The sequence below is a fragment of the Pseudopodoces humilis genome, chromosome 15 (genome assembly GCF_049639895.1).
Source record: "Pseudopodoces humilis isolate 2021_Gansu_Grassland_sample_001 chromosome 15, ASM4963989v1, whole genome shotgun sequence".
NCBI classification, from domain to species: domain Eukaryota; kingdom Metazoa; phylum Chordata; class Aves; order Passeriformes; family Paridae; genus Pseudopodoces; species Pseudopodoces humilis.
Window position 1 is genome coordinate 16,446,585 of NC_142214.1, and position 12,364 is coordinate 16,458,948.

General features: G+C 58.8%; 1 protein-coding gene across 4 annotated transcripts in view; it reads left to right on the forward strand.

Annotated features, from left to right (window-relative positions):
- NLGN3 (neuroligin 3) overlaps positions 1-10,563 on the forward strand; it is a 38,890-nt gene extending 28,327 nt beyond the window's left edge. For all 4 annotated transcript variants that reach the window (XM_005527452.2, XM_005527453.2, XM_005527454.2 and 1 more), the window contains 4 exons: positions 679-828; positions 2,510-2,695; positions 6,654-7,443; positions 7,857-10,563. In XM_005527452.2, coding sequence (XP_005527509.1) covers positions 679-828; positions 2,510-2,695; positions 6,654-7,443; positions 7,857-8,694 — 1,964 coding nt within the window. In that variant the 3' untranslated portion in view covers positions 8,695-10,563. The remainder of the gene's footprint in view (positions 1-678; positions 829-2,509; positions 2,696-6,653; positions 7,444-7,856) is intronic.
- Positions 10,564-12,364: the final 1,801 nt, after the last annotated feature.

A 12,364-nucleotide genomic window follows, 5' to 3' on the forward strand; every position in this document is an offset into this window, starting at 1 on the left:
CCTCATGCCCTGTCCTCGTCCAGATGCCGTGCTCACCTCCCTGACACGCACACGTGCATACACTGTCTGCCTCATCACCATGTCTATGTCTGGGCACTGGGGTGCCGTGGGTCTACATCCAGACAGGCAGGTCTCTGCCTTCCCAGGGGAATGGGAGTGGGAGAGTGAGACATTGGAGCACACATCAGTGCCCCCCCCCACCTTCTAGGTCCTGCACACCCCCATCCCTGCCCCCCTCCGCAATGCCAGCTTCCAGGACCCACGGAGTGCTTGGGTCCAGCCAAAGACAGGACATGGGGCTGCATCCTGGGGCTGGACTCTGCAACTCCCACCCACAGCAGACCTGATCTGGCTCCCACACAATGCCAGAGCCCAGCTCTGGGGAAGAGCAGCGGGGTCCAGCCAGCGTCCCTCCCTCACGTGCTCAGACCCCTGAGGGGACAGCAGTGTGGGGACAGTGCAGCAATAGCCACCTCCCAGAGAGGGGCTGGCAGGGTTGGTTCAGTGGTGTTTGGCTTTGGGGGGCCCACGCTGTGGCCCCCAGGAGAGCTCTGGCTTTGGCTACTGAGTCCCCTCCCTGGTCCTGGCAGCTGGCATTGCCCTTGTACTTGGTCTGCCTGTCGGGCAGGGTGCTGCGGCCATCGGTGCGGTGCTGTGTTTAACCACCTCTCCTTCCAGACATCCGGGACAGCGGGGCCAAGCCGGTGATGGTGTATATCCATGGTGGCTCGTACATGGAGGGCACGGGGAACATGATAGACGGCAGCATCCTGGCCAGCTATGGGAACGTGATTGTCATCACCCTGAACTACCGCGTTGGAGTGCTCGGTATGAGCTGGCTGCCGTGGGCTGTGCCGTCAGCACAGCCGGGCAGTGGGACAACCCTTGTGTCTGACCGGACTTGGAGCAGCCGGACAGGGGGTGGAGGGGGGTGTAGGGCCCGGCGGGATGCGCCGTGGGCACTGCCCCTGCCTTCCGCCCTGGCAGCCGAGCGGGTGCCACGTGGCAGAGCCCCCAGCACATGGCCGCAGCCCAGTCTGGGTCCTGGCACCAGCCCCCCCGGCTCATTTACACAAACTGGCTCAACTGAAAGCAAATATTGGTTTGTGGTTAAATGAATAATAAATGTGTTTACCCAGCATCTCCTCCTGAGAGGGTTCAGAGGGCTGAGGTGCCAGCGGGTCCTGCCTGGCTGTTCTGGGGACCTGGCAGCTCTCCCTCCCTGGGCACAGGCAGCCTACAAGCCAATTGTACTGCTGGGACCCCCTCAGCAACTCACCATGAGGTGGCTGTCTGCACTGGGGACCACAGAAGGGTTAGGGTTGCAGTGTATGTGCCATGCAGCGGAGGGTGGCAGCCCTGTTTCCAAAAGAACTGGTGACTTAGAGATACAAAATGAGGACATAGGGTCAAAAGGCAGTGCAGTCCCCTTCCTGAAGCAGCAGAAACCCCCAGGGGCTGAGACACAGGAGGCTTGTGTGGAACACCACTGCTGCTTCCCTTAGCATGAGAACAAGGGGTGTAGAGGTTTGGGGAAAGCTCCTTTCCAGCCAAGCTGCTGGCTCTCTTCCTAGCCATCCAGCTTAGCATGGTGCTCTCCCTTGGCAGCTGGGCTCCTGCCTGTTACCTGGGGTAGCACATCCCTCTGGTGGCTTCCAGAGCCCACAATTTATTGTGGAAGATGATAGTTAACCTGTTCAAAACCTTTTAATGTTTAAAGTCCGGCCTTTTAAATGGATAGGTGCAAAGTTACGGCACATGAGTCACAATATGACAATTAAGTGATGCATTCATCCTTTCCAGTGAGGTGGTGCACCACACCCAGCCAAACCACCTCCAAGTGCCAGCACAGCCCTGGGGCCGCTCCCTGTGTGCTGGGATTACCTACCTGGATTTTGATTCAGGCCCATGGTCTTGGCTTCCTGCTTAAAGTCAAAGCAAACGAAAGATTGATAACTTATCTTGGGTGTTTCCTGTGCTATTGAAAGCATTTCTCACCTTCTTCCTCACTTCGAGCTTTGTGTTTTAAGCTGCAGTCAGTTCCTCTCTGCCCAGCCCACCTCCTTACATTTATAGAGCCTCCCCCAGTCCACGCTAGTCCATGGAAAGCATTGGCTGTGCACACACCCGCCCTGCCTGCAGCCACTGGTGCTTTCTGAGCTTTCCTTGGAGCTTGTGTGAGATGTCTTGGGCTGTTCTAGCACAGGTGGTGGCATGGGGAGGACAGAGCGTTGTGCTCTTTACCCTGTCACTCCTTGTCGTTGGCCAAAGAGGCTCCTCGAGGTTTGCAGCTGCTCTCTCCGCCTTTCACCCCTCTGTGTTATGCAGAGCGTGGCTGGAGCTGAGTGGTGTCCCTGCTCCAGCTTAGAACTCACAAAACTCTCTTTGCAGTGGGGTCTCACGGTGGGATAGGGTCCCACAGAAGCTGCCCTAGGTCTGGGGAAGGGGGGTGGGAAATCAGGACTCTCCCGGTTTCCTCATCCCTAACCGGGCTCCCCTTGGCCCTCAGGGTTCCTGAGCACGGGGGACCAGGCTGCCAAGGGCAATTACGGGCTGCTGGACCAGATCCAGGCGCTGCGCTGGGTCAGCGAGAACATCGCCTTCTTTGGGGGAGATCCCTTGCGGATCACTGTCTTCGGCTCCGGCATCGGTGCCTCCTGTGTCAGCCTGCTCACCCTCTCCCACCACTCTGAAGGTAGGTGTCAGCCGTGCCTGAGGATGCTGCAACTGTGAGCAAATGCCTTGCTGCTGCTAAGCAGGGAGGGGAACCCACCCGGGTCCTGCTGCCCAGCCTAACAAAGTCCGGCCTGCTTTCTAATCAGTCACTGGTGAGAGCCTGGAGCAGCCCTGGGAAGCAAAACCTTCTCATCATGGACAGAGAGAGGCTGCTTGGCAGAGCATGTGGGAGCCAGGGATGGAGTGGGTGCTCCTCATGCACAAGGCTGCAGCCCAGGGCCAGCACCGTGGCATGGGGAGAGGCGAGGACCCCTCCTGAGGTGTCCTGCCCTGGTGCTCAGGTTCTCCAAGTGCAGGTGTGGAGGGCATCCTGCAGGGCACTGGGAACAAGGATCTCAGTGCTAGGAAAGGTATTCCTGCTGGAATAGAGGGGAAGGCAGAGCACCCAGACATCCCTCCTGAGCCTGGGGAGGGATGGAGTGCCCTGTATTGTGAGACTGGGAGAGCTGGAAGTGCTGCGCCTAGCAAAACACAGGTGGAAGTAATATGATTAATATCTGTAAATATAGCAGAGTGTTTACTCTAAATAAAGAAGGGAATTATTTATGCTAAAAGATTGTGTTGGAATAAAAGCAAATGCATGTAAACCACCTGCAAAGACATTTACATCAAGCATGGAGGGGGAAAAAAATTAACTGTGAGACTAGAGGTGTTTTTGATAAAATTCCTAAAGGAAATTATAGGAGCGAAGCCTGAACTGGATATGGTCCACAGGGGAGCAGCCTGCCAGGGACCTGCTCATGAGCTTTATATGAGGGTGCAGCCATTTTCCAGTGCTGTGTCCCCAGGTGTGATGCTGAGGAGAAAAGGGCACGTGTTGAGCAGTAGACACAGGCATGAGTCTGCCCTTCAGAGACACACAGCAAATTGCACTCGAAGCTGATGTGAAGAGCTGCTGCCCTGCTCAACAGCCTGGGAATCACACAGGAATGGAGACCTCCAGAACCTCAGCAGGGCTGATGGCTGATGATGGGGAGTTTTTTACAGGCAGAAAGCTCCTGCAGAAAGAAAAAGTGTTTTCTCTGCCCATATTGAGTGTGAAAGGCTAGGGAGGGAACACTATGTGTAATGCATTCCCAATGCTTCTAAGGGTACTCCTTTCCGTCATAGGAGTGCAGGAGTGTGTGCTTGGCTGCCCAGGTAGCCCCAGCCTCTTGCAGGGGTCCAGAATGGAGCAGCATGGAGAGAGGCTGAGGGTGGATTGGAGGGGCTTTGTGACTTTTCACCCATGAAAAATAGTCCTGCCAGTATGTGCACTTGGCAGGTGATGCTACTTAATGCCACTAAGCCCTGCACCTGCATGACAAATCCTTTGCTGCCCTATCCAGCCCCAGTGCCTCTGGTGTGGTCCCCCTGCCACAGGGGGATGCCCCTGCCCTGGATGCAGGCACCCCTGGCATCTCAGAGGTGCCAGGTGCCCAATATCCTCACTGCTGGGGCAGGGGAGCTGCTGCTGGCTGTAAATGCTGTGAGGCGGGAGGGGAGTGCTCAGTGCTGCAGCCAGTGTCTCATAAAGCCAAATGGCCGTAAAATGACCTCAAAAAATTCCCTATGCCAGAGCACCCATATCCCCAGGGATGGGTAGCTGGCTCTGGAACACGGCGTGGGAATGGTGCTAAGTTGCAGCCTGCAGAACAGGTGGGTTTGTTTTTACTGCATCAAAATAAAAGTAGTGATTGCAAGCTATTAATGATTTGTGCCTGCTCTGCCAGGTACTGCAAGAGACAGACACTTGGAGGCTTGGTACAGCACATGTTGGGTCTGGCTGCTGGGGAAATCCACAGCTCCCTGCCAGCTTCAGGCCTTGCAGGGTCACTCTGATTCCTCATCAGTGACCGAAGTGCTGTTTTTCTCTCCAGCCAATCATACCAAGGCAGGAGCAGTCTCTGCCAGGAAAACTTTATGTGCTTCTCATCTTCCCATCTCCTTCTCCGTGGGGGCTTCTGCCCTTTGCTGCCAGCCCTCCAGACCTCAGTTGGACAAGGCACCCAGCACCCTGCTTTGAGCAGGGCTTGGCTCAGACACCCCCAGAGGTGTTTCCAGTCTCAGCTACTGGGCAAAGCAAAGAGGAAATCAGGAGCTGGCAGCAGCTGGTGGCAGTCTGCAGCTCCAACCACCCTCTGGCAGAGCCCTGGCCCCACCACTTGATTCCACTGTGCCGTGGCAGCCAGTCCTGCAGGGAGGCAGGGCATGTTAGGAACCTCACCTTGGAAGGGAACGGGAAGGAAAGACAGAACTTCACCTTCTTGCCTGGGCCTCAGCAGGCTGGAGAGGCCCAATGTGGTGTGCAGGGTGCTGATGCCTCCTTGGGGTGCTTGTCAGGCTTCAGTCAGGTGCTGGCATGGAGCAGGGGGACATGACGAGTCAGGGCTCTCACAGAGTCCTGGGTGCTCCTAGCTCATGCAGAGACATGGCAAAGGGGCTCCATCAGGGAGGGACATGACCTGCTATTAGTGACATCAGCTGCCCTGTACCTCCCCAGGCAGTGGTGGGCAGGGCCAGAGCCCAGCCTGGTGGGTCTGTCTGGGAAGTGATGCTGCTGACAGGGCACAATAGCTGCTGCTGGGACAGCATCTCCAGGGAGCCAGGAAATCCCATCCTGGCTCCCTGGCACGTGGATGATGGTGCAGGGCAAGCAAACCCGTGGCCAGTCTCTAGCCTGTAGGCTGGTATGGCTTTCTAGGGCACCAGGAGGTGACAAACAGGGCTTGTGACTTCTCTTTGTCCCAGTGCATGGGACTGTACGTCAGGTACTTGGCAGAGTGAGGACTGTGCGTGCAGACAAGAGCTATGGACATGGTGGCTGGGAGCCAGGAGCCTCTGAACACTTCTGTTGCAGGAAGGTGCTACTCTTCCCTGCAGAGTGGCACAGCCTTGGTTGCACAGGGGTTCTCTGCATTTCAGGGTGCCAGGGGCAGCCCCATGGCCACCACACTGCTGTGCCAGCAGCGTTCAGGGATCACCTGGAACAGTCCCTCACGGTGAGCAAGTGCTGGGGTCTGGCAGGGTGCAGGCAGCACTTGGGGTGCAAAGAGGGCTGGTCAGAGATCAGGGACCCCTGGGTGCACCCTGGACTCGCTGCCTTTCATGGCCCAGAGGCTCTGCTTCCTCACCACCCTTTGTATTCTGAGCACAAGCACCATTGACATGGGACTGGAGCGAAGCCACGCATTTCTCTGCCTGGGCCAGGGCCTTTGTGGCCTCGTTTTCCAGGGCGAAAGTCCACTCCCTCTGTGTTCCTGGTGGCAGAAAGGCCCTCTTTGTGCATCTGGCAGCGTGCTCCTGCAGGGCCGGATTGGCACTGAGCAGCCCCAGCTGGGCAGGAAGCAGCAGGGAGGGGGTCGAGGGGGACTCTGACAAAGCAGTGGGGTGGGACACAGCAGGGTTAAGTGTCCCCAAGCAGGCATTAACCCTCCCACTGCTGCCGGCCCACAGCCTGGCTCCTGAGTGAAGGAGGTGCCAACCTGGGCTGGAGGATGGTGCTGAGCCAGGGGCAGCATGTGCCCCTCAGGGGCTCAGGTAACGCATCCTTGGGGTGGCTGGGGTAGCACGGGTTGCTTGGCAAGGCCAGGCTGTGATGCAACCATGGTCTCTCTTCTCCCCACAGCAGGACAGAAGGATATGCTGGGTCATCCCCTGCAATGGGATCCTGAGGGAGCACAGCAGCCCTTGGTTGCTTCCAGGAACACCCACTTGCCTTGCCAGCTGTCATCCTGCCATCCCTAGAGCAGCCCTGAGCTGAGCCCCCTGTGTGAGCTCAGCTCAGCAGGCAGCGCAGCTCAGGGGCAAGGCCAGGTGTGGGCTGAGTGCTGGGTTCTTGCAAGGGGACAAGAGTATCAATGCCTTCATGCTGCACTGCAGCACTGGGATACTGGAACCCTGCTGAGAGCTCCCTCCACTCCTTGCCTGTATTGCAGGTCTCTTCCAGAGAGCCATCATCCAGAGCGGCTCTGCGCTCTCCAGCTGGGCAGTGAACTACCAGCCTGTGAAGTACACCAGCATGCTGGCTGACAAGGTGGGCTGCAATGTGCTGGACACCGTGGACATGGTGGACTGCCTGCGGCAGAAGAGTGCCAAGGAGCTGGTAGAGCAGGACATCCAGCCGGCTCGCTACCATGTGGCCTTCGGGCCAGTCATTGACGGGGATGTGATCCCGGATGACCCAGAAATCCTGATGGAGCAGGGCGAGTTCCTCAACTATGATATCATGCTGGGGGTCAACCAGGGTGAAGGGCTGAAGTTTGTGGAGGGCGTGGTGGACCCAGAGGACGGCGTCTCAGGCAGTGACTTTGACTACTCAGTCTCCAACTTTGTAGACAACCTGTATGGCTACCCCGAGGGCAAGGACACCTTGAGGGAGACAATTAAGTTCATGTACACGGACTGGGCTGACCGCGACAACCCCGAGACACGTCGCAAGACTCTGGTGGCTCTCTTCACTGACCACCAGTGGGTAGAGCCGTCGGTGGTGACAGCCGACCTGCACGCCCGCTATGGGTCCCCCACCTACTTCTACGCCTTCTACCACCACTGCCAGAGCCTGATGAAGCCTGCGTGGTCCGACGCAGCCCACGGGGATGAGGTGCCTTACGTGTTTGGGATCCCCATGATTGGCCCCACAGACCTCTTTCCCTGCAACTTCTCCAAGAATGATGTCATGCTCAGCGCTGTGGTGATGACCTACTGGACCAACTTTGCCAAGACAGGGTGAGTGGGGATGGGTGCTGTGCCTTGGGGGTCTGCACTCACTGCAGCTGTACCCCTGGGGCTGTGCTGTGGTGGGGGGGGTTATCATGCCTGGTGTGGGACACTGAGCTCCCTGTGCCCAGAGGTCTCCGTGTGCTGCACCTTCACTGGGGCCGTGGCATTGGCCACAATGCAAGAAGCTTAGATCATGGCCAGCTCCTGGCAGCAGGGGTGGGGATGCTTGTTGGCCCTGGTCATCGTGGGTGAGACTTGACCTAGGGTTGGGTGCTGCCCAGTCATTCAAAACCTTTTGCCAGCCCACCCTGTGCCACCACTGGCAAAGGTCCACTCAGTTTCTGTCTCTGCATCCAGCTCTCCCTCTTTGATTCTTTGGCTTTTCCCAGTGCTAGTTCTGTTCTGCCTGTGTTTCACAGGGACCCCAACAAGCCTGTCCCCCAGGACACCAAGTTCATCCACACCAAGGCCAACCGGTTTGAGGAGGTGGCCTGGTCCAAGTACAACCCCCGTGACCAGCTGTACCTGCACATTGGGCTGAAGCCACGGGTACGCGACCACTACCGGGCCACCAAGGTGGCTTTCTGGAAGCACCTGGTTCCCCACCTGTACAACCTGCACGACATGTTCCACTACACCTCCACCACCACCAAAGTGCCACCACCCGACACCACACAGAACTCCCACATCACCCGCCGGCCCAACAGCAAGATCTGGACCACCAAGCGCCCCGCCATCTCACCCGCCTACAACAGTGAGAACGGGAAGGAGAAGTGGAGCCCAGAGCAAGAGGCGGGCACGCTGCTCGAGAGCCCCCGCGACTACTCCACTGAACTGAGCGTCACCATCGCCGTGGGCGCCTCCCTCCTCTTCCTCAACGTGCTGGCCTTCGCTGCCCTCTACTACCGCAAGGACAAGCGCCGGCAGGACACGCACCGGCAACCCAGCCCCCAGCGCGGTGCCTCCAACGACATCGCCCACGCGCCTGATGAGGAGATGCCCTCCTTGCAGGTGAGCCAGGGGCACCACGAGTGTGAAGCTGTGCCATCGCACGACACCCTGCGCCTGGCCGCTCTGCCCGACTACACCCTCACCCTGCGCCGCTCTCCGGACGACATCCCGCTTATGACCCCCAACACCATCACCATGATCCCCAACTCGCTGGTGGGGCTGCAGACCCTGCACCCCTACAACACCTTCACCGCCGGCTTCAACAGCACGGGGCTTCCGCACTCACACTCCACCACCAGGGTATAGCTGCCCGCCGCCGGCGCACACGCATGCACGCACGCACACACACACAGCAGACACTGGCAGAGGGACCGGCGGGGCCCACTGAGCCCCCGGATGGAGGGGCAGCACCCACGGACGGTGCAGCTCCCAGCCCAGAGACCTGTGGGGTCCCAGAGTGGCCCCAGCGCTTTCTTTTGTTCCTATCTAACTTTTGAGAAGTGCTTTGACTCTCCTGGCCTCAGGGCCCCGTGGGTTGCCCCGGGACGCCGGAGGGGTGCAGGAGGGACACAGTGTAACCCTGCACAGCCCACGTGTGCAGGTGGGCAGGGGTGCCCCGCTGTCAATGGCCATGGTGCTCCATGTCAATGGGCTGTGCCTCCCAGTGGGGCCATCACATCCCCAGTGCTGAGCCCACCGAGCACCCTGGGACTGACGAGGAGCAGGACCGGGCATCCCTCTCGGCCAGTGCCCAGACATCTCCAGGCATCTTGGCAGCCCTGGAAAAGGCTCCTTCACTGTGCTGAGAAGTGGCCCCAGGCAATGGTGCTATAGGCAGAGGGAATGGGCAGGGTCCAGGGACCTGGCCTTGTGCTGGATGCAGGCGCTGGGGCTGGTGCCGGGGCTCAGGGACCCTGGGAGTGGGGCCCTGGGCTGGAGACTTGGCACCTCTGCCCCTCTTTGCGCTGCAGAGAATCTCTTTTGTGTCAGTCATTTCTCTTTGCAGAGACGTTTTTTAAGCAGATCTTTAGTTCTTTACACACTAACGGAGTCGCCGCGTTTTGTCCTTTGTAAAGATTTTAAAACCAAGTGTTCTTGATATAAAATAAAAAGCCAGTTAGAAGCCAGCGTGTGCGCACGGTGCCGGCCTCCCATGGCGCCCGCCTGCCGTGGGTGGGCACCAGGCAGGGCAGTGCCTCCTGCACTGTGGGGCTGCACTCTTTTGTATTTTTTGATATTCTCCCTCCTCTGTCACCCGTGCCCACGTATCTCAGCCAAAAAAAGCCTGTCCAACGGCCTGCCTGCGAGCACCCCCGCCCCGGTCCCTCACGGCCAGCACTGGCCAGTGCCACCCACCGCCCTGTGTGGGCATCACCTGCTCCGAGCACTGTCTATTCACTCCCATGATCCCAGGACAGCTCCTCATGCTCCCCACCCTGTCCTGCTCCCCCAGGAGCATCCCACATCCCTTCACCACTGCCCCAGGGCCGTGCTGTGCCCTCCCTGCCCATGCTGTTTTCTGAAAGCAGAGCCAGTGTTTTGCAGCCTGTGGCAGGAGTGGGGTAACAGGAGCAGGGTGAGCTGCTCAGCAGCATCAACTCTGCCTCCTAGGTTACTTCCACTGGGGCCTTTACCCCATCACGGGGTGGTCCCAGCTCTGGCATACAGGACGTGCAGCTGGAACAGACGCCTGGGTAGGGACTCTGGGGTGATGCAGCCTTTGTAGGGCTGGGAGCAGCTCTGCGGGGGCTGGGGCATCTGCTGGGCTGTTGTGGCCACCGAGCCACACGTGGCTCTAGGCAAGTGGCTTTGGTGTGGTCGGGCATGGAGAAGGAGCTGCAGGGGATCCCATGTGGGGCACCCCTGTTTCAGCCCCCCAAGGTGAGCACTAGTACCTGGGCCTGAGGAGGCAGGAGAAAGGGACAGGTCCTTGTGGGGACACCTTATCTTGTCCCTGTGCAAGACGGTCCGGCTGGCAGACGCTGCCCGTGCTGGCGGCCGTGACGCACCGGTGCCGGCTGGCCCTACTGCCTGGGGCCAGCGCATCGATGGCCCTGCTGGCCCTACTGCCCGGGGCCAGCACAACAACGGCCCTGCACCCTGCCCTGGCCCCCACCCCGCGCAGGGCTGAGGGTGAGGATGCTCGTTGGAGAATGTATTTATACCCTGTCACCCGCGCAGAGTAACAAATTCCAAATAAAACAGAAGTGATATTTTTAATAGCGGTGTGTCTCGCCTCTTCTTGGAGCATGCAGGGCCCGGGGACTCCTGGGCTGGGTGGAGTGCCCTGTGCTGGTCCTCATGTCCCTGGCACCCACCCCACACAGGCAGCAGGAGGACCCTGGTATCACCCCACCACGTAAGGGTGCTGGACCCCCCGTGTAAGCTGGCACCATACCATCCAGGACTGCCAACACCAAGTGCCACAGTGGAGGGTGTCCCCACATCCCCCCAGCCCTGCTGCCCCCAGCACTGGGACCCTATGTGGGAGTACATCTGTCCCATATCCCCCCTCCCTCCAAACTTCAAACCCCTTCCCCAGCCTTTCCCAGCTGAGCTCCCCTCCCCCTACTTGCCAAACAGAAAAGCTGCTGGTTTCATTTCTTTTTAATGTAATTTCAACTGGAGTTGCCATAGAAACCAGGAACGGAGTGGGGGGGCTGAATTGCCTCCAGGCAGCGTGCAGACACTGGAGCCAGGGCCAAGGCCCTGAGCCAGGGGAGCCGTGGCAGGCAGGGGGACAGGCTGTGTAGGAAGCTGAGTGTGGGGCTCTACCTTTTCCCCCTGGGGGACCTTTGCAGCTCCAGTGCCACGGGCACATCACCCTCTTCAGCACCATGCTCCAGTGCTGGACCCCCCTAAAAGCCCTGGTGCTGCCCATTGTGGCATCCCACAGGGTGCCTAGTGCCCTCCTGAAGGGCTGATGCCTTTCTGCCCCAGATTAGGGGCTTGCCCTGCCCTCCTGTCCCCTCTCCTCATCCTTGCACAGCCCCAGCTGCATGCTGCCACATGTGCCAGCATGGCCAGCCCAGCTAGGACCCCAAGGCAAGCTGGTGACAGACAACCTACTGATATTTTTTTTGCCTTTGCAAAACTCCCGAGGCTGCCATCTGTCCAGGGTGTCCTTGACTATCAACAGCTTTTCTTTTGAGACCTGGCAAAGCTCTAGGGACACTGTATGCCAGAGGGCATGAACAGTTAACATCTGTGTGACAACTGTGGGACATCCTCTGCTTCAGGGGACATGTTTAGGGCTGTTGGCAAGGAGAACCATAAGGGAACTCAACTGCAAAGGTGTCCCTGGCATGGGAGGGAGTGAGTGACCTGTGGCTGGCCTCTGGCTGCTTGAGGATTCACAGCCAGCAGGAGGGCAGGGATGCTGCTCTTCACAGAAGCATCACTGGGATAGTGCCCTGGTCCTGTTCCCCACAACTCTGGTGCACCCAGGACACAGGACAGTAGACTCACAGGCAGGCAGGACAAGCTGTTAAGTCTTACTCTGCAACCCCCTCTGCCCTGCTGCTGCAGCAGCACAAAGGATTTCTGTGCTCACCCACTGCCAGTGACCTTCCTGGCAGTTGACTCAGACCAAAGGGTTTTGTCTGTCCGAGAACAGCAGCCTGGATCCAGGGATGCCTGTGCTGCTGCCAGTCCAAGCCTGGAAGCTCAGCAGCCCCTGCACTGCAGCGGCCATCCAGTGACGAGGCTGGGCCATTCACAGGGCCAGCCCTGCCTGGAGCAGGGTGGCCGGGGAAAGGGGGCTCTGGAAGCCTCCTCCGCAGTCCTCCTGGCAGTGGAGATGTTTCAGTGATGGTTCAAGCTTGATTTTGTCCATCGTACCGATACAGACAGCTGAGCTGCAAGTTCCCCGGCCCTAGCAGGGTGCCAGCAGCTGCGTCACCCCAGTCCCACCATCCGCATACTGGCTCAGTCCTGCCCATCTCATCAGCTTGTCTGCGTTAGACGTGCCCACGTC